Consider the following 23,098-nt stretch of genomic DNA (forward strand, 5'->3'; position numbering starts at 1 on the left):
TACATCCCTTTCCTGGAAACACTTCACCATTTTGGCGCAAAAAACCGACACCCTGTAAATCTAAACTCGAAATCGAAACTCTAAAATACTACCGATATCATTTTTATTCAAAAGAATATCAGAAGTACTTCAGGGGTAGTTTTTTGTTTTATTTAATTTAATTTTTTTATACATCAATGTTTTTGCATTCTCTCGAAAACCTATACGATACTAGGCTCATGACCGTACCATGGTACTCCCATACTAGGCTCATGCCCGTATTATGGTACTACCATACTAGGCTCATGCCCGTATCATGGTACTACCATACTAGGCTCATGCACGTACCATGGTACTCTACTACTGGTACTACGTAAATTATAATATTGTAATGTAATGTTATAGTGTAATAATAATATTATGTAGAACTTTTTTAAATAACTAAAACGCACACAGTCCAAGATGTAAATAAAAATTAAGCTGAATGATAAAAAAGTATTTTGAAGAAAACAAATTAGATAATATTAAAAAGTTACGATGCAAAAGTATTTAAAATAAAGTTAAGTAATTTAATTAAATTAAAAAGTAATCTTTTAAAAGTTAAGATGCAAAAGCAAATTTTATAAGACTTCCCTTTTGAAAGAAGTCAAAATCACAGAACTCATTGCTGTATAGAGCAGTGAAGATTTTTCAAGAAATTCCGACCAATATAAAAGAAGGTGAATTAAAATTAAAAAAGTGTATTAAAATATTAAAAGATATGGCGAAATTTTAAAAGCATAATTTTTAATTCGTGTAATCTTTTAAAAAAGCTCACCTCTTTCAAATATTTAGAATATAGTCTTAGAATATGGTAGTAAATGGTAGTCCTCTAAGAATATCGATTTAAGTCGGAAAGGTTGTTGGTTCGATTCCCGCACATCGAAGAAATATTTTAACATGTTTTTTTTTCATTTAATATAATATAAGATGCATGTTAAGTCTGGGTAATTGGAGAAAATTGATAAAAAAAAAACTTTGTTACCTATAAACGAACGGTATTTTCTTGATTTCTACTTACTTTATTCATGAAGTTGTGTATTGGGAAATTGTTCTTTAATGGTGTACTTAGCTTGTTAGGGGTTAAACCTCCAACGTTTGGATGTTATTTCGACGCCTTATACCATTCTGCTACATGCCGATAAAATAATAGAAGAATACAGGTTTTATTCATCAGAACCATAATATCGCTCAATCGACTTTTAATTTCCAATGAAATATGTAATATAGTTTTACAAAATAAGTATTTTAAAAGTAAGCCAACATCAATAGTGTTGCATATTATTTATATTGAAGAATGTTTAATTGTGTTCTCTGAATTTACTGAAAACCCTGTGTAATTTTCTAGTCTAATTAATTATTTACTTTATTTACTGTACATAAACTTTAAAATTAATCATACAAAATTTTGTTTTCATTTCCATCAATATTGGTAACAACATCCCCAAGTAATGAATATCCCCTTAGTTTAAGTAAATGTAATAAAATATTAACGTGACGGAATTACGCCCAGCCCTCTGAATGATTATACGCGGCCACCTTTACGTGTAAGTTCGTTAAAACCCCCTCTCCATAATGAACCCTAAAACCTTTGGAAAATGAATCTAATGAATAAATCTACTTCGGTGGTTTGTTGAAAAGCTAAGATACCCGTTTATAGTTTATATAACGCTCATCCGCATCACGGTCAAACACCCCTCGAGAGGCGGAGAGGGTGTCACCTACCCGCTTGTCCATGCCAGGTGATAGTTCGCTGGAGAAGGGTTATGATCATTTTATTACATACGCTTGGAGTAATACCCCAGACATACGTGGGCTTCGTCTGGCCAATTGAGCCACGTTGTCGAGTTTCAAGTGTTTTGACGCAATCATCGTGTAAGGGTGAATTAATTTAATTTTAAATAGGTTATTCGAGCGTGAAAGGATTTGCCCACACCATTTATCAATTAATTAATCGAAACTGAACACTCCTCAATCGCTGTTTTGCTAGGAAGGATTTGAATCTATCGTGTGATGAATAAACAGAACAAGTCAAAAACAGCAACTTCTATTCATCTAGGCTTGTAGGCACTATTAATATGATGAACAACTATTAAACTTGTAATAAATAACCTGAGCCTTTGATAAATTATTTGCAGTTCAATTACTTTAATATTCCAAAATACGTATGCTCAATGATTTACTATAATATACCAGAAGTTTACTTCTTTCTTTAGAAAAGATTATACTGTATTTTGATACCGTCCCATCTAAATTATCTAATAGAAATACGAATGAATATATTTAAGACAAAAACTGTTTGCTCATAAGATTGGTGAGCAAAATTAAAATGTACTGACTTGTATGAAAATAATTTGTTGCTTAGGCAGTAAAAATAATGTTAAGTATAATTTTGATTGCGTAATTAGGTTATGAAAGTATAATTTGTATATTTCTTTTAACTTTATATTTTTTTTAAATAAAAATTATCTAAATACCACAAGTTGTCCAATAGGGGTTGAATGGTAAAATATATCGAACACTTTTTAATTAAAACGAAATTATTGTGTATTTCATCATAAATATTTTGCTAATTCCTTTTACTATTGTATTTTGGTTGACATAATCTATCATCGTTAATTTTGCTTTTACAGAGCCTCTTTGAAAACATCTCATGTAGTATTTTGGTGTACTGGTGATGGCGCATTACAAACCATACATTGTTGGATTTACCGCAGGAAGTTTTAGCGCGTGCTTTGGTACTTAGAAGTAATTAAAAATCTTTTTTCTTTTTGTTTGTGCTTAGAAAACGCCGTGGAATAATTACAGTATTGTTTCTATTAAATCAGTCCCCTCCTTCCCCTCTCATCTCCCATCTCCCATCTCCCTTCTTCCCATCCTTGGCGCTTTTATCTACTGCTTCCCTTCTAACGCAGATCATCTCTCGCAGGTCTCTTGTAATTAAAGTTTGCAATTATAAAGCCGTGCAGCGTCTGTGTACCCTTTTCTTTTCTTTTTATTTTAAAAATATTATTCATAAAAAATTGGCCTAGTTGGAAATTGCCTTTTCTCATCAACTCCCGCCTCTTTCAGGGGATTCAGAAATTGGTTAGTTTTTTTTAAAATTTATTTTTACTTGCTTAGAAGTTGGCAGGTAATCGTGTAATAAATTTATACTTGAGATGGCATTATAAAAGTTTTTTAATTACTTATTTTGAATGACCACCGTTTAATTATTTATTGGACGCTGTTGGTGGGGTACCCATTTTAATGGAAGATCTGTAGTCTCTTTTGTCTATTAGACGTCTGTTGGACGAAATTTGTATAGTGATTAATGATGAATTTATGCTAGTCAGGTATTTGAAAGAAACGATACAAAGATGCTGCGCAATACGGGTTATACTTGATAGTAAACTGAATTTCAATAAACATATTGACCACGTAGTCACTAACGCATCTTCTATGCTGGGTTTCATAATCCGTTCCTGTAAACAATTCAAAGATATTACTACCTTCAAAACACTGTATTTCTCATACGTTCGTAGTATCTTTGAATACGCATCACAAGTGTGGAACCCAGGCTATGCAATACATAAAAATAGAATTGAAAGTGTTCAAAATAGATTTCTAAGATACCTTAATTTCCGCTCTTTTCGATCTCATATTAGTAATGAAGACTCTGCAAAGTTCTTCAATATACAGACGTTAACTTTCCGAAGAAATATAGCAGATTCGGTAATGTTATTTAAAATTACACACAATTTAATCGATAGTCCTGATCTTCTTCAACGCCTATTATTCCATGTTCCCAATCGCAACAGCAGACAGTCGCTTACTTTTAATCTCCCTCATTGTAAGACCAATTCCAAACACAACTCATTTATCTACAGATCCATACATTCATTTAACTTAAATTATTACCATATTGACATTTTTAACTCTACTTTACGCGACATAAAACAAAAACTCAATAATCAACAAAACCCAAACTAGAAGTTAAATTCCTATATATTCCCGTCCTTAATCCTTATCCTATATTTCCTCCTCCTCACTCCTCACCCTCCTCTATTTTAATATTCTCTAACTAAAGAAGAAATTAATTTAAGAGAACATCTCTATGACATTGTACACCTTACCATTAAGTATTCATCAGTGGAAAGTTCATAATTGGCATAATTAACTATATTATTATTGTATCATTGTATAATTAAAGATTTGCTGTCAACTTTTCCTAAAATGTATAAATAAATAAATAACTAAATAAATAAAGTTACTAGCGGTTAATCATTCTTTGGAGCACGATGATGTATTTGGGTACTTAAAAAGTACAAACGCTTAAGATGTAAAACCTGATTATTGATGTAAGCGTGAACGCGGGCTACACAATTTACTGAATTATTCACAGTAAAAAATGTCAACTGAAGTTAGCAGTCCATTGTACGATACCACCCTAGGTGTTTTGTAAGTGAAGCACAGATCAGACGAAAGTGAGGCGTGCAATATGTAATTAAACCATGTATGATCGATTTATGGACGAAGGAACACTTGCAAACGGAAGAAATGGTGTCCGGGACAAATAATGTGATGTGCAAGTGGATGGAAAAGGGATGTGACACAATCAATATGTCTGAGTTTAGCCATACTATCGAGAATCAAAAAAATGTTAAGATGTATGTATTTCGTCGAAGCAAGAAATGTATATCTAGACAAAGGTATGAGTCGTTTCATCCTACCTTCCTACCCCTACGTTTAAACGACGTAATGTTGGTTATTTAGTTAATTTTAGTGAAGTTCTAAAATTTTCCCTCACGATTTAAATAATAAAAATAATAAAGTTTGTTTATTTCAGCTAAACAGAGCAGTAAGAGCTATAATCTGCAATATAAAAGCGTACATCTAAATTAATAAATAAACTACATGATATTTAGTTGAAAATAAAATAAATCATACTTACCACTTGTACTACGACCACGGTGGCTTGAGGGAAATAATATAATATAAATTATTTAAATAGGGAAATAAATTGTAATTCGTTAATTACTACGCGACATGCGTATTTAGTTGACATTTTAAAAGAGCGGTTGTAAAAGACACCGGTTACCATAGATCCATAGATAATCAATAAGACGTATTATAAATGAACTTAGAAAAAAATACTGTAACCTAATACTAGTATTTCCCCACTGTACCTAATGTTTTGAACGTGTATTCATTACCTCCACGAAAACCGGCGAGAGTCGTAGTTACTCGTATGAAAACGAGTTAATATTACGCGGTTGTAGGTTGTAAATATAGGTACAGGCTGACTAAACACGGAATCCGAACCTCCGATTTGCTCGATGCGGTGTAACAAGCAGGTGTATGTTTCCACCATCCCCTGGTCCCGGGGGAGCCGATCTCCCTCTGCCTGATGCCTCCCGCAAAATCCCACCACCTCCTGCGACTCCTGTGCTCCTGGCTCGGTACCGTACCATACTACTTCATGGCAAGTAGCGACTAGCAAATAGCCCCCTCCCCGGGTAGGTTAACATGCGCCCCAGAAGCAGCCAGCTTCCGCAAGGAGGTACTTACATCCACGCTGAATTTAGTTTTCATGTCTAAACCGACCAATTGTTGTTATTCAAAACATTTTGCTGCCGAATTATTAACTGGTGGAGATGAAAACTTTATCTGGGCTCAATCTCGTGCTTTGGTTTTGCCTTTCACATATTATGTATGTAAAATTAAGCTATTTCGTGGAAATACGTGCATTTTAATTGTACTGTGTGGTAATTCAAGTACATATCCCTTGGACAGCAATACTTTGCTAAAGTTGCGATATGCCGGAGATGTGTGTATCTGTTCTACCAACTCCACCGGGTAGCGGTGTAATTATCAGATTATATATTATATATATATATATATATTTTTTTTTTTAAAGAAAGACAAACATTCCCGGGTTACGAATAACATGACAATATTTGAAAATCTCCTACTACCACCACAGTAAACTGAAAATGTTGCTTGTGTTGTGATGGAGGATTTAGCCAGCCGAGGAATTGAACACACTACGTCTGGGTGGGACCCAAACGCGATGTCAACTCGGCCACCGACCGGTCAATATACTAATTAATGTATTTTTCAGGTAAATTCTAATTGTAAGGACACTGGCCTAGCATTGCTAGATATAAAAAAGAGTGCATTTCCAAACAACAACTTATCTTTTTCTAAACGTGTCCTTCTGATATCCTTAAAATATCCTTAATAACACTAGAATTTTTCTATTGTGTTATAAATGTATTAACGCGTGTTTTTTCAAGGAAGGAAATACTCGAAGCTTGACTTTATATACTATGAAAAACACACTCTGTAATACATAATGTACTTGACTTTTCCTATTGTCTTATAAATGTATTAACGCGTGTTTTTTTAAGGAAGGAAATACTTGGGGTCGTGACATTAAATATTATGAAAAACACACTTTGAGATGACATATGCCCTAACTAAGCTTGATATGTAATGAGGCATTAAAGGTGGTGTATTACAAAGTGTGTCTTAAATTTAATAGTAAAATACGTATTTAAAAACTGTCAACTTGATAATACACGAAGATTTTGTCCCAGAGATTGAAACAATAACAAAAACTGATCTTTTTTAGCAATTGTTAAACTGTATTATTTGTATATTTATTCACTGATTGAATTGGCCTATGATATTGCATTCTAAGCTAGTGTTGCACTTGCCTAATATTTGGCCTTTTCCCCGTAGGTGAAGCTGGAGCCGAACGTAGGCAAGCCGTCTCGTGTGATACACATCAGAAACATCCCTAACGAGACGACCGAGGCAGAGGTCATCCAGCTGGGTATCCCCTTCGGTAGGGTCACCAACGTGCTGGTGCTCAAGGGCAAGAACCAGGTCAGTTACTCGATTATTATTACTCAAGTTCGATCGAATTACCATGAAGTAGCGATCGTTGTACAGTACACGTTACACCTCCCTAGTGGGAGAGAGATATGACTCACTTCAAATTTGATTGCAAGTGGTGAAGTTATATTACTGGCTTTCCTAACTGTTTAACTTTTCGAGAATTATATTATTTTAATAATGGCACTTACAACTATTCATTCTTTTACTGTAGTTAAAATAGTCAAAGAAGTTTTTTAATTAAATATTTGTGTATTCGATTTATAAAATTTTTCCAAAAAGCTACATATATCTAACTAATTGCTCTAATTCCGTTTCCTTTCAAATTTGCCTTCAAGAAGAAATGTGCCATTTGCATCCGAAGACAGACTTTTATTAACATTATGTTATGTTTGCACAAAGCTTGCAAGAGCTAACTGCAAAGTTAAGTATATGCTCACGCGTTGCCGGAATTCGATCATACACCCAGAGCGTGTAAACACACTAGTATATACGCATCTCGGCATGTCTACAATCGGGTGAACACCAATACATACACGTACATCCGCGATGTCTCCGACCTGATATTGGTCACGTAGGCCTATAAGTACCTACAACCAATCATATGGCTAAGATGCAAAACGTATCCTTATATGGGCATCGGCCAGGCACCTAAAATAGAGGTGGAAGGGACAAGCTTCCCCCCGCAAGCCGGCCCACGCTTCAGTTCCCCGACAGACGCGTAGCAACCAACATGTTCGAGACGAGTTCGTAATTAGCATTTTACCGCCAAAAGGCGCCCATAATATGGACCGGCGTGCATTCGTTTTATAATGTGCCGCGTCACTAGATTCAGTTTATCAATGTCAGGACAATCTTCAGCCAACCACACCGGCATGGATATGATTGTGTCATATCCGTGGGCCGCGGCCCGTGCTCTCACGGCCGCCCTTCGCAATGAGCCGCCCACGTGTTTCCAACAATGCTCCAGGCCGCCTCAGGCCGCTCCAGGCTGCTTCAGTGCCGCCCTTTGCCATGAGCCGCCCACCACTGCTCCAGGCTGCTTCTGTGCCGCCCTTCGCCATGAGCCGCCCACGTGTTTCCAACCATGCTCCAGGCCGCCTCAGGCCGCCCCAGGCCGCCTCTGTGCCCTCGTTTGCCGCCCTTTCGCCGTCAGCCGCCCACGCCGCTTATGCGCCGCCCTGTAGGAGTCGTATTCCCGCTCTTCATCAGCCTAGGCATTCCGCCTATGGCATCAGCATCATCGTTCACCGCATCCACCGTAAAGTACACGTGAGCTAATATTATACCTTTGTCAATCAGAGCCCTTAGAGTCAATAGATTGCTAGAAACAAGTCAGGCCTTAAAGAGCTATGTACCTTTTGTAGATCTGTTTGATAACCTGTATTACCTGTATTACCTGTACAATAAAAACTCATATCAAGAGACTTGTTTCATTTGGGAAATTGACTATATATAAATCCACACCCTGAAGATTGGAGTACAAGCTCAGCTTGTGTACTCACTCATATATAGCATATTACTTGGCTGGAATGCTAATGTAACAACTTATAACTATAAGTTACGTTAATAAGCTCTAATGTAACACTGGACGCCCAACCTGGATAGTCAATTACCCGATGGAATGTGTCTTTTCTTGTTATGTGTTACTGTAATATTCTTGTGTATTAATGTTTTTATCCACAGCTGTGTGTTATAATTCATTTCTGATCCGGGAGTGTTTGTTCCGTCGCCCGGTACACGTACGCAGTATATAGGTGCCGTCGGTAGTCGTAATGCGCAGTTCCAATTTCTAAATACGCAATAAACCAACGAGAAATTACGGCGTAATAAACATTAAATGTGGTTGTTTCCAAGAGATAGAGGTGTTATTTCAATTTTGAAATGCAATTTAATTGTTTCATATAGAAATGATTCTTTTTGTCAGGTTAAGCTTTGCTTATCTGTTTCATTATAATAAGTTGAAATAATTCAAATACTATAAAGAACTTCCAAGTGTCAATTTGCGATAGGATTAAATTCAGTTATTTTAATTCACATTCTTTAATAAATATCGTATTGGTTGTTTTTAAATTAAGATCCATAGACTTTACCGGTCGTTCCCATTATTAAACCATGGATCCTCACAATATTGGTAGAATTTTAAATTTTGAAAAAGCGACGGCGTCATCAATTAAAAAATGGTTAATAGAAAGAGGGATTGTTCCAAAAAGAGCCGTGTCATCTCTAAGAGAACAATGTGTGGCATATAATGCATCTCTTAATTTGAACACAGAAACTCCAATTATTTCCTTAAGTTCGCCAGAAGTTAGTACGACACCTAAAACAAGCAGTTCCGGTTCCCACGATGTGATAAACCCGATTGTGGTGCACCATAACGTTGATAGAACCAATTTAAGATACGTCGAAAAGAAAATCGTTAATTTAAATAATTGGAAAATTTCCTTTGATGGCAATACGGACGTTCGTGTTTTTTTGGATAGAGTTACTGAGTTACAATATGCCAGAGGCGTGGATTGGGAAGACCTAGCTAGAGGGTTCATTGACTTGCTGACCGGTTCCGCTTTATTATTTTACAGGAAAATTTTTAAGACTAACCTGAAATGGGAAGAAATTAAGATAGCTTTTTTAAAAAGATTTGAAAACCCGTCATTCCAAATAACTGAGAAGTCGAAGTTATTTAATTTAAGTCAGAAAGTTCATGAGAGGGCGTCAGACTACATTCTGGAGGCATTAGCGATAAATTCTAAACTAAATATACCTCTTCCGGAATCGGAACTTCTATCATTAATCACAAAAGGTCTCCTGCCGGTATATGCGCAGTTAAAAATCGGTCGTGAAATCTCTAATGTTACGGAATTGCAGTCGTTATGTGACGAGATGGACAAGATTAAATTCAATTCCGTCTCGAGTTATGTTGAGACCGATACTGCCTCGGGCTCTAAAATTCTCGAAGGTGATTCCAGAATTAAATCTAAATTACACCATTACAAACAGTTATATAATGTATCTGTTAGACAATATGTAAATTTAATGTCGTCTTTGAATAATAAATTAACATCTCCATTGTCCGAGGAAGACTTGGCTTTAACAGTTAAAAATGGTTTATTACACAAATATAATAAACTTTTCTCGTACAATGCACCTAGCTCTTGTAACGATTTAGTTAAAAGTTGTGAGCTCATGGATGAAACTCATCATGATAATTCTCAACTACGTAACAAAAATAGATTGTTTGGCCAGAATAAAAACTCTCAGTTAGCAATGATTACACAAAGGTCGACTGACTTAGCTAACCGTGCTTGTTTCAGATGCAATCAAAATGGCCATTTTGCAAAATATTGTAATGCAGTTAGCAATAGTAGTGTCCCGCGCCGTAGCCCGCGATGGAAAAAGCCGGATGACAACAGAGCAAATGTTATGCCGGATTTGTCAAAACCACCCCCGTTTCAATGTAATAGGAATCAAAAAAACTGGTAGACGGTCATTCTAATTCAAAGCCATCTTTAAACACTAGGAAAAAAGAATGGAATGACTGGCTAAATTATGTAAAATTATTTTCGTATACTGATTCCCTAGAAGCTTGGAATGTAACTTGCAGCGGTGATGGTCGCCCGCATGTAACATTTTATGTCAAAAATCGAATGTTATCAGGTTTATTAGATTCGGGAGCATCTTTGTCTTGTATTGGAGGCGATTTACACAAACATTTCTCTTCTTATACGTTGTCACCCTGCAACTTGTTAATTACAACGGCAGATAACAAGAGACAGGAAGTGTTGGGAAAAATATCACTTCCAATAACTTATAATGGTATATCACAAACTATAGAGTTCGTAATAATTCCCTCACTGGGTCAAAAAATCATTTTAGGTATCGATTTCTGGAAGAAATTTAACATTGCTCCGAATTTATTCACGTCGGAACAAAATATTTCGTACACTTCTATCTCAGAGGTTAATGTTGTAAAATCTAAAAACGATCTTACACCGGAACAAATGAAATCACTTAGTGATGTAATGGAGGAATTTCAATCCATATCTTTTGCTAAACGCGGTTTGGGTAAAACGAATTTAATCGAACATGTTATTGAAACCGAAGGTTTACCAATTAAACAACGCTATTACCCCTTATCTCCTGTGAGGTTGAAGCAGCTAGAAAACGAAGTTGACAAAATGTTAGAATTAGGCGTGATCGTAAAAAGTAAATCTCCTTGGTCAAATCCAGTGATACTGGTACCCAAGAAGGATGGAACTGCAAGGTTTTGCCTTGATAGTAGACGTCTTAATATGGCTACCAAAGCCCAGGTTTACCCACTTCCAAATGTGCATCGTATTTTGGACAATCTTCGTCATGCAAATTTCATAACATCGCTAGACTTACTTAAAGCCTTCTGGCAGATTCCATTACACATGTCGTCACGCGAAAAAACCAGTTTTGTAGTACCAGGTAGAGGTACATTTATGTTTGTAAGACTTCCTTTTGGTTTACGAAATGCTCCAAGTGAGTTACAACGTCTGGTAGACACTCTTTTCGGTCCAGAATTTGAACCAAACCTTTTTGCATATTTAGATGACTTAATTATTATTTCGCAAACTTTTGAAGAACACATTGAACTTCTTAAAAAAGTATGTGGTATACTTAAGAATGCGGGATTAACATTAAATATAGAGAAATCTGAATTTTGTAAATCAAGACTAAAATACTTAGGTTTTGTTATAGACAGGGAAGGTCTCCGCACAGACCCGGCGAAAATTGAAACTATTAAGAATTTTCCCCGTCCTCAGAATACAAAACAGGTGAAATCATTCTTAGGTTTATGTAGTTATTACAGACGTTTTATTGACAATTTTTCAAACATTGCCGCACCTTTAACTCATATAACTGGGGGTAAGAAGAACCTACCTAATTATACATGGAATGATGAAGTAGAAAAGTCATTTACCACTTTGAAGAATGCATTGATCTCGGCACCGGTATTAAGTTGTCCTGATTTTAAATTACCTTTTATAATACAATGCGATAGCTCAAATTTTGCAATCGGAGCATGTCTCTCTCAACAGTTCGAAGACGCAGAACACCCTGTAGCATATTACTCGAGAGTATTATCAAAAGCGGAAAAAAATTATAGCACCACAGAGCGCGAATTATTAGCCATTCTTGACGCCGTGTACAACTTTCGTTCATACGTCGAAGGGTCGAAGTTCACAGTAGTCACAGACCACTCGAGTTTAAGGTGGTTGATGTCACTAGAAAATCCTTCAGGAAGACTTGCCAGATGGGCAACTCGTTTGTCTCAATTCGATTTTAATATTATTCACCGTAAAGGTTCTCTGCATATAGTACCGGACGCACTTTCACGTATAGAAATTACTCAGCTAGACTCATTATTAAGCGCGCCTAATACTAAAGACAAATGGTACACAGAACTTTATAAAAAATGCATTGATACCCCACAAAATTGTCCTAACTTCCTGATACAAGAAAATAAGTTGTTTAAACATTGCAAAGCTGATTTTTCTTTACAAGAAGATTACGAATGGAAATTAGTGTCCCCTGTAGAAGACCGGCAAGCTATAATATCGGATTGTCATGATTCTTCCACGTCAATACATCCAGGCGTGTTTAAAACCTTTAAAAAATTATCATTAAGAAATTTTTGGCCCGGTATGTATAATGATGTGAAGAAGTTAGTGTCTCGTTGTAATACTTGTAAGGCTTATAAACATTCAACGAAACCAGCTTTAGGGTACATGTCGCATCCCAAGAACGTCGACCGACCAATGCAGAGTTTAAGCATAGATTTGATAGGTCCATACCCGAAGGGTTATGACGGTAACTTTCACATTCTAAGTGTGGTAGACGTTTTCACTAAATACTGTTGGTTATTCCCACTACGCCATGCTACGGCTAAAGCCATAATAGAAGTTTTAGAATATAATATTTTCTTACCAATCTCTGTCCCTAGAACACTGATAATGGACAACGGTCGACAGTTCATATCAAACACCTTTAAAGCCTTCTTATCTCAGTACGGCGTCCCAGATATTTATTACAACACATTCTATACGCCTATGAATAATGTAGTGGAACGCTATAACCAAACAATCGGTACTACATTGGCTATTCTAGTAGGCAATGATCACCGTCAGTGGTCAAAACACGTCAAAACGGTTCAAGCGGCGATAAACAATACTGTCAATCTTACGACTGGTTTCACCCCATTTTTTCTTATGCACGGGTTCGAGAAGACAGTACACGGAACTTCACATTGGCGTATCTCGTCTGGTAGTCGAAATGACGAACAACCAGATACAGTAGCAGAATACGCGGAAAAATTACAAGAACTAATAGCTATTTATGACAAAGTGAGTGATTCTATGGCGGAAGCATATAAACAGAGTGCCGCTCGGTACAATACAAGACACAAGTTGGCTTCTTACGGAATTGGTGACATCGTATGGAGACGTAACTTTGCACAATCGAAAGCTGGGACGTACTTCTCAAATAAACTAGCGCCTCGTTTTGTAGAAAATCGGGTGAAACAAAAAATCTCTAGCACGGTGTACCAGCTAGAAGATTTAAACGGAAAAACTGTAGGAAGGTTTCACATTAAAGACATAATAAAACTAGGTAACAATGTCACTTAATACGTGTCACTAATCGGGCTGAATTTGTTGTTATATTACAGAAAATAAAATCATTGAACAGAATAAAAACTCGCAACAAAAAATATTACACAGAAAATAAATGTTTGGTCAAAAATAAAACACGCTACGAGCAGTAACTTGATATATCTTAATAATTCACGACTATTAAAATACCGACAAAGGATCCATTCCCGCGTCGCAACAGACAATATTTACGCATAATAATAATAAATATGAATTCGTCAAAGGTCGCCGCTTTCATGTTGATACGTATATTTCATTCTCGCACCCAGTTTAATGCGATATAATACGTAAACTATAATACATATTTCGTGCATTTCTAATAATATTATTTAAATAAACAAGGTGCTATGTGTCATCCAATGTTTATAACTCAAAGACGTCATGAATCTTTGAGTACATCTATTATTGGCTGGCATAGTAGCCACTCTGTTTATTCTATTATGTTTCTGTGAGATTCTGACTAGCTAGCAGACATCTTATAGAAATACAATATAAATTTATTTTTTTTCTCTCTCTTTTCACCTCTCTCTTCCATAACTATAACTCGTTTTAAAGTGATAATAACAATAAATCGAAACTCAGACACCTTTATCACAGTAAGTGAGTATTGTGTTATAGAAGATATAAGTTGTAGTTATGAAGTAACTACATAAGTTATATAAAATTATATTTAAAAATATACATTTTTGTATATATTTCGTTACGAAACACGACACGTTACATTGATTGAGGGTTAAATTCAAGAACCTTAAGTTTTAGTGGAATTTTTTTTATTATAGTAAGGAAAAAACCGCCTTAAGCATTCAATATCCTGCCCGGGACCGAAAAATAAACTTAATTTATATTTCGTGGAATTATTGTACTAAGAATATATACCAATTTTTAGTACAAATTAAGGTTATATTTGTATATATAATCTTCTTTTCGTTGACAGGAAACGGCGTAAGAAATGTCCTGTACTTTTGAAGTGATGATTTCGTTCTTCATCACTTAAAGTTATCAGTGGTAGATTAGGAACCCATTTTGTAAATATAACTCAAATATCTTGTGTTATAAATTGTATAGTTCAAATGAGAAACCCCGTATGTGGTTTTTGTTCAGACATTCTCTTATATAGAAAATTATGTCAAATGTTTTTGTATTTAATTGGTTACATACCAATTATTTGTTTTTTTTTCTGGAATTTTTTTTCTTTTCTCCTTCTTGCGCAGTGAATACGTGTCGTTATTTTTAAGGAAGTCAATCTCTAGAAATCGGATTTTGTAGTTCTCGATTTTTAAATTAAAAAGACTCGAATAGTCTTATATAACAGAGATTGAATTATCACACACAGTAGTTGTTGAGTGGTATGTAATATGTTTGTAAATTAAAATTGTGTAATTGTTCCCTAACTAATTATTAATTAGTTATGGGTTGTGTATTGTAATTTCTTGTAAACACGTAATTGATTGCCTCGGTATCAATATGGTAAAAAACCAGCGTGTAAAGTCCTTCATAAAGTTGAGACAAAATAAAATTGTGTTTTTGTATTATATGCTACACCATGTCAATTATGGTGTGAATTTTTTTTGTTGTAAACACGTATTTGATTGCCTCGGTATCAATAAAAAAAAAACCAGCGTGTAAAGTCCTTCATAAAGTTGAGACGAAATAAAATTGTGTAATTGTAATATGTGTTACGCCATGTCAAGTGCGGTGTGTATGTTCTCATAGGAAGATGAATTATAATATATACCCGGTAAGAAGAAATAGTTTTTGTAAAGATAACGTAATTATGTCTTAGATTTGGAAATCTAAAATTGTTGGTCATTAAGGACAAATGGTGGTTGCATATTTATGTCATTTTGGGACATTATTGAATCTTAACCAATGAATTGGGTTAATAATTGCACTTAAGGTCATTTTGGGTTTTGTCTGGTCATTTGGTGAGAACACTTTATGAGTGTTCTGAAAATTTTGTCGAACGTTTTCGTTACGACGTGCTGGTGTTTCTTGTTAACACCTGGTACAGCGCTGTACGGTTTATAGGAAATAAATCGTTAAATGTCATAGGATAATATTAGCCTTATAATTAATTACATGGTAGGTCTTGGTAGCGTTGACCTGTATAATCAATATGCGATACGAGAGGATTGGTCTATATGCCTAAGAATTATTAGCAACCAGACAAACCATGACTAAATGAGAATATATTGTTAAAATCTTGAGTAGAATTTTTGTTGTTTTCCGTTTTTCAAAATTATCAATGGATAATAAGAAATAACATAACATGTGTATTGATACTTGTGTTGTATAGTGTCAAGAATTTCATTGTTAAAGACGCAAATATGGGTTGATTTCGATCAATCGCATGATATAATCAGCGTACACATTCCATAACAGGAATTTTGTGTATAAAAAAAAAACATGTCTAGTTTAAGAATTTCATTGTAAAAAACGCGAAATATGGGTTGATTTTGGTCAATCGCATAAGCGTATAATATTCTCTAACCAGAATATCATTTTGTATAACATTGTACAATTGTGAACATTGTTAATTGTTCTTCTTTTGTGGTTTGATGGAAAGTGTAGGCCTGGTGGTAAATTGTGTACATCCATTCGGTAATACCACATTGTATGCTACATTTGTTGTTTTGGTATTGTCTTTTTTTTAAGAAAAAAAAAAGGGAAGCCAGGTGTATTCTTTTTGTTTGGAAAGAAGGTGATGTGTAGTCTTTTCTGTTTGGAAAAATCGTATGTATTCTTTTCTGTTTGGGAAGAAGGCCATGTGTTTTCTTTTGTTTGGAAAAAAGTTGTGTATGTAAATCATAGCGTGTTTTGTATCGCGCCTTGGAGATCATTTCTGCAATTATTTTTGAAAGAGGTTTGGCAACCCTTGTTCAGTGTACTTGTTAGGATTGTTCAACTTGGCTCTCAGGTAGTTAAATTTTTGTTTTGGCTCGTTAGGGAGTGTTTAAATCTTTGTGAAATGAGGTAGCTTTGTACCTCTCGTACGGCAAACAAGAGGACGTTGCCCTGCTTTAGCCACGTTGCCTGGGATCTTGTTTCATCGACAAGGAGGGTAGTGTTATGTTTGCACAAAGCTTGCAAGAGCTAACTGCAAAGTTAAGTATATGCTCACGCGTTGCCGGAATTCGATCATACACCCAGAGCGTGTAAACACACTAGTATATACGCATCTCGGCATGTCTACAATCGGGTGAACACCAATACATACACGTACATCCGCGATGTCTCCGACCTGATATTGGTCACGTAGGCCTATAAGTACCTACAACCAATCATATGGCTAAGATGCAAAACGTATCCTTATATGGGCATCGGCCAGGCACCTAAAATAGAGGTGGAAGGGACAAGCTTCCCCCCGCAAGCCGGCCCACGCTTCAGTTCCCCGACAGACGCGTAGCAACCAACATGTTCGAGACGAGTTCGTAATTAGCATTTTACCGCCAAAAGGCGCCCATAATATGGACCGGCGTGCATTCGTTTTATAATGTGCCGCGTCACTAGATTCAGTTTATCAATGTCAGGACAATCTTCAGCCAACCACACCGGCATGGATATGATTGTGTCATATCCGTGGGCCGCGGCCCGTGCTCTCACGGCCGCCCTTCGCAATGAGCCGCCCACGTGTTTCCAACAATGCTCCAGGCCGCCTCAGGCCGCTCCAGGCTGCTTCAGTGCCGCCCTTTGCCATGAGCCGCCCACCACTGCTCCAGGCTGCTTCTGTGCCGCCCTTCGCCATGAGCCGCCCACGTGTTTCCAACCATGCTCCAGGCCGCCTCAGGCCGCCCCAGGCCGCCTCTGTGCCCTCGTTTGCCGCCCTTTCGCCGTCAGCCGCCCACGCCGCTTATGCGCCGCCCTGTAGGAGTCGTATTCCCGCTCTTCATCAGCCTAGGCATTCCGCCTATGGCATCAGCATCATCGTTCACCGCATCCACCGTAAAGTACACGTGAGCTAATATTATACCTTTGTCAATCAGAGCCCTTAGAGTCAATAGATTGCTAGAAACAAGTCAGGCCTTAAAGAGCTATGTACCTTTTGTAGATCTGTTTGATAACCTGTATTACCTGTATTACCTGTACAATAAAAACTCATATCAAGAGACTTGTTTCATTTGGGAAATTGACTATATATAAATCCACACCCTGAAGATTGGAGTACAAGCTCAGCTTGTGTACTCACTCATATATAGCATATTACTTGGCTGGAATGCTAATGTAACAACTTATAACTATAAGTTACGTTAATAAGCTCTAATGTAACAATTACGTTTTTAAATGTGAATACCACCCAAAAATGCTTTAATACCACGTTGAAACAATGCCACCCGCAATCGGGGAATGTGAGGCGGAAGGACATGGAACGGGAAGGAGAATGGGTAATAGGATGTTTGGTTCAGATCTGAAACAAAGGAGATTTAGCTCGGGGTGTTTTAAACTCTAGCGCATTTGATAACTATCAATAGACGATCTTGTATTTAATTTTTTAATCTTTTTAATTGAAAATAAAAAAATAACTTAGTCAAAATCTTTTATTTTTTGTACTTTCTCCACAACCATTGCTTCTTCATGGCAGTAAAATACTAAATTCTAAAATCTACAAATAACATGGGTTATCAATATATTAAGCTTTCACTTAGGGTTGCAAAAAATTGGACTGAGCTCCAGTGGAGGAAGTAGTAAGAGTAGGTTTGGGAAAAAAGTGATCTCTGTCAATAGGGAACAACCCAAGTATCGAACTATCGTTTAGGTTGATTTGTTTGTTGATGATTTTTCTATTAATGTTTTTGGCTTTCCGTAACCATTGCCTCCAAGTTATTCAGTCTGATTCATATTCCGTTTTTTTTTTATTTAGTAAACTGACCCCTGTATTTTTATCATTTGTATTCTCCCTATTCGCGGCCCGTGTCAGCTTTTGATCATTTTGTGATCAGCTGTCTAGTTTTATAATGGTCAAACTTCATTAAATTTAATAATGTTTAAAACACCTCAAACGAATAAAATTTCACTCAACCATGTTTTAGTTCTAAATCTTTTATTAAAAAGTTGGGTGTTCTTCTACGAGAGTTCAATTGCTCTAAAGAATCAATTTAAACAATTTTTATCGATACTGCAGAACTTACTATTCCTAGGTTAAAATCTCCAATTCAGCATTTTGCACGAACAATGTTTGTAAATTAGTGTTTACCAGCGACGTAGACATTTAGTCGCAGTAAAAAGCCGATACTTACCGCGCTCAGCCGTTCGCGACTTTTTATCGTCCGTTTCCATTTCGGCTTTGCATAAACTGAACAAAGAAATTTCAATATTCCGATGCTCGCCTATGTTCCGCTTAAAATGGCCCAACTATATAATTCATTAAAAGTTTCAGCGTCGGAAAACGGAAAGCGAGGGAGCTTGCGCATGCCGGGCGCATGCTGACTCATCTGCTTCTTCTCCGTATCGCCTGATTGCATCCCGTTCCTTCTAGACAATACTCATACTTCGTACTTGTACACTGTACGCTGTGCGGGACTATTTACTATTTACCGTATTTGCTTGAACATTGCTTTACAAACATTACACTTTTTATAAATTTCTTCGCGCTGTAAGAGCTGTTTGTTTTGTGCTCTGGAGGGAAGTATTCTCGATATTCAACGCCTTATTCTGTACAGTTTTACAAAAGTATCTTATGCAGGCGGCAAAAAAAGATAACGTACTTTTAAAACGATTTTTTTTTTAATTACAGGTAATATCAACACTCTCAACCCCATTTTTTAGTTCTATACTAACTTTAAGCATAGATATTAAGGGTTCATCGCTGACGATGAAAATTGTGTAATAGTTACGTTGACCTTGCAACCAAAGCAAAGTGACTAAGAGTGAAATGTAAAATATTGTCTACAAGTTGAACCTTTTGTTCTTTATAAACTCGAGTTATTTCACCAATAACTGTCTTCACGCGGATTGACACTTAATGTTGTGATAGTCTAGACCGCGCTTGGCTACAGTTTTTTTTAACTTACAAATATTTTTTTTATTAAATTATGAAAGTTTTGTCAATATTTGCAACTTTCTAACTCGAAGATAAGTTCGTAGACCATGCCTACAAAGACTGGTCGTTGGAAGAGTAAATATGATTGAATGCTTTTCAAACACATCTATCAGAGAATGAATGCAAAACTTAGAAGAGGAAACTAACACCCTTCCCGACATTTCTCTAATATTGTATGACATTACAGCAGTTAATATACGACATTAATGTCGGTCCTGCCCAATCGGTATTTGGCTCAGATGTCAGCGTGGTTGACTCCGATCCCTTGGATGGGAGGTTCAATCCTCCGTAAAAGAGGTTTTAAAATTTCACAGCAGTTAAATGGAGAGGAAGATTCAATCTTCAGTCAAACTATAAAAAATGTATGTACAAATGTATTCATCTATTAATAATGTAATAAAAGACGTTTATTTTTATGAGTTAGTTTTTTCAATCTTACCAAACAGACACCGGCGTTGAAGTCGAATAAACCAAAGCAATGTTTATTCGAGAAATAATAATGGATTTAAATCTGCTAGCTATTAAAACCCGTTCAGATGAAGTAACAAAGTTCGGCGTACAGAAGCACAGGAGGGAAGGAGTGGAGAAGAGAAGAGAAGGAGCCGGAGGACGGGGAAAGTTGGCTAATGTTTTAAAACAATACTCTGAATACTTCATTAGGAGTGCAGCGATAAAATCGCATGAATGTCGCGTGCTGCGGGCGGGGGCGGTAAGGAGGCGGTAAAGGGGCGGTACGGGCAGCGGGGGCGGCGAGACACTTTGGGGAGAACTGGTTTATTTGCCTCGCTGGAGTGGCGAATTGACGATAAAATAATTGACTGAACACAAGCAGTTCTCAAAGCTTCTGATTAAAGAACTCTTAACTTTTTTTATAATTTTTTTTTTAGCTGTATTTTTCTATTTTATTTTTTTTTATTGTGCAACGGTGCTAAATCTTATCAAACCCTCGAAGTACAGACAAATTTTTAAAAGATTGTCAAAATTATTTAAAAGTCCTACCTCTAGCTGCTAACGTAGAATTTTTATGCCACAGAGAAAATAAAACACATTTTATGATGTAGTGAAATAAAACTCAACATGACCTTACATTGTAAATAAGAAGATCTATAAACCTTCAACCTTCAAGCTCGAAAGGAGTCGCAATAATACTGCCCTTCAAAATATTATTTTCACTTGCTTTATGAAATCCTAATACGATTTTGCTTTTCAAGCTTTTCCTTTGCGTAATTATAAATTACTAGCGCAGATCCGTGAAAAATCGTGGGATATTATAATTGTGAGATTTGTGAAGCTGACAGAATTTATTTTAAAAAAATGGGGATTATTGCTTCTCAAAGAAAGAAATTTACATTTCGAATGGTTTAAAATTGAAAAATTAAGAAATCTATCCAATAACATTATAAGACATAAATTATCAACAAATATATAGCATTACTTAAGAAAAAGATAGCCATTCAAATAATATCTGTTTACAAATGAAATAACTATGCAAACGGCCCGCTAAAGTATGTCCACTGGACCTAGTTCAGTGAAACTAAGCGTGTTTTCTCAGTAATGGTGACCGTATAAATTATCACAATGATAATTCTCTTTAAAAAGTTATATAAAGTCATGGAAAGTGATGAAACAAAAACTTTATTAACTGGGTTAAGTAGGTTAGGTTAAGTTAGGTTAAAAAAAATCCATTGTTTCTAATGACTTATAATGATTTATAATGTTTCTAATGTTTCTAATGAATATCACTTTTTAAAGGTGTGTTGAATTGTCACTGTGTTGAGTTATCATGGAACCCTCAGTAACATACCTTCACTATATTATTTCAAGAAGCATCTATCAAACATTTAAAGAAAACAAATAAATGTTCCGAATAAATAATTACTAATAAAATTATTTTGGTAGTTTTTTTATAGTAAATTTTGAAAAATAATAAAGTAAAATTTTAAAAGTTAAAAGATCAAATACCTTGAATAAAGTTACGCATTACGTAGGAATTTTTCACATTACCAATGCACCAACAACTAAAATTAGTATTTATGGTTAATGAATAATTAACAAAGGACTACAAAAATATTCTAGTGAAACTTCATAAACCAGAGTTTAAACTTTGTTGCATTCTCAACTCGTAAAGTCCACGTTAACCAAGCGAGGCCCATTAAAGGGTATATCAGTAGCCATAAAAGTGCACGGAATGACATAATATCTCCCCAAAACTAATAACTATAATTAAAGCGAGCGGATTATAAATGCTGCCCTAATCACCTACAAGCATAATTCAGCGGAATATATCCTGGCTCTGTGTCTGTTAATCCCCTGACACAATTAAATCCTGGCGGAAAATCTGATTCAATTTACTATTCATAAATTTCCACGCAAATGAGCGAGAGGCCAACTTCGACGGTACGGACAACTTCGCAGATTAATACGGACCCGTTTGGCGCTGCTCGCTGCTAGATCCTGGGTGCTCCTGCGGCCGTCCACTGAAGGGAGCGCATTTGAATATGGATGCCAATATTCTATTAAGGGCTGGTATTGGGTACCTACCCGAGATCGTAATGAAAAACCTTACAATACCATTGAAATAAACCGATTGATGGGTCGTATTATGTCAATTATCTATATTATTTTATTTATTGTTTGAATATAAGTGCCTGCATTCTGAATGATAGACAGTAGATACGTAGGTATTCACCTACCTGAGCATTGTATAGATTAACTGATTTATCAACGATTAACTGATTTTCCCGCTAACACAATTGATGAATCAAACGACGCCCTTCAAATGTTCTTTCAAAAAAACGGCGATCTACAAATTATCATTTGTATTAGTATTATAATTAACAAATGGAAGGTGTGTGATCGTTATATTAAGATAAGAGGTAGGTTTAGAGGCAGTTTCTTCCGTAAATATAAAACAAAGAATTTAGTTAGCAGTCATTCAATTTATTTCCCAGAATGAGAATAATGTTCAGAATCTGAAGATAAATGTTAGTTTTTTACAAATATACCAACGATGGCAGACCGTTGGTAAATAGAATACATATCTATATTAACATCTTTAACATATCGATCGACTCGTCCTAAAATCATTTGTAGGCTCATAATGAGGCCCTAACGTCTCGAATATTATGATTTTTAATTTTGACAATTTAATAGAAAAATCTCCCATAATTTTCGTTATCTCAACACCGTATTTTTAAGGTTTATCTGAACGGGACGACAATATTTGCATAATCTCACGATCATTTTGAATTATTAGTTTCATCCCCTAGTTCTTCCTTCCAGCGATTACTATCAACGCGCGAACTTGTTGAAGGTTCTGATGATTCATTAACGGCCCACCACCCAACCCCGACCCCTAATCTTAACTTCTCGATAGTTGTTGTGACATAAGTAGCGCGTAGCCTTCCCTGCGTTTCCCAACAGCACTTGTCAGCCTAACCTTCTCGCAGCTCCTAGTCCCGACTACTTGCGGCTACGACAGCTTGCG

The 23,098-nt window shown here is 36.0% G+C and overlaps 1 protein-coding gene across 9 annotated transcripts in view; it reads left to right on the forward strand.

Annotated features, from left to right (window-relative positions):
• Nucleotides 1-23,098, forward strand: part of heph (polypyrimidine tract-binding protein 1 heph) — a 919,983-nt gene that overhangs the window by 783,439 nt on the left and 113,446 nt on the right. For all 9 annotated transcript variants that reach the window (XM_089634334.1, XM_089634321.1, XM_089634359.1 and 6 more), the window contains one exon: nucleotides 6,745-6,891. In XM_089634334.1, coding sequence (XP_089490460.1) covers nucleotides 6,745-6,891 — 147 coding nt within the window. The remainder of the gene's footprint in view (nucleotides 1-6,744; nucleotides 6,892-23,098) is intronic.

Source organism: Hesperophylax consimilis, chromosome 1 (genome assembly GCF_061612785.1).
Source record: "Hesperophylax consimilis isolate HC1 chromosome 1, BYU_Hcon_1.0, whole genome shotgun sequence".
NCBI classification, from domain to species: Eukaryota; Metazoa; Arthropoda; class Insecta; order Trichoptera; family Limnephilidae; genus Hesperophylax; species Hesperophylax consimilis.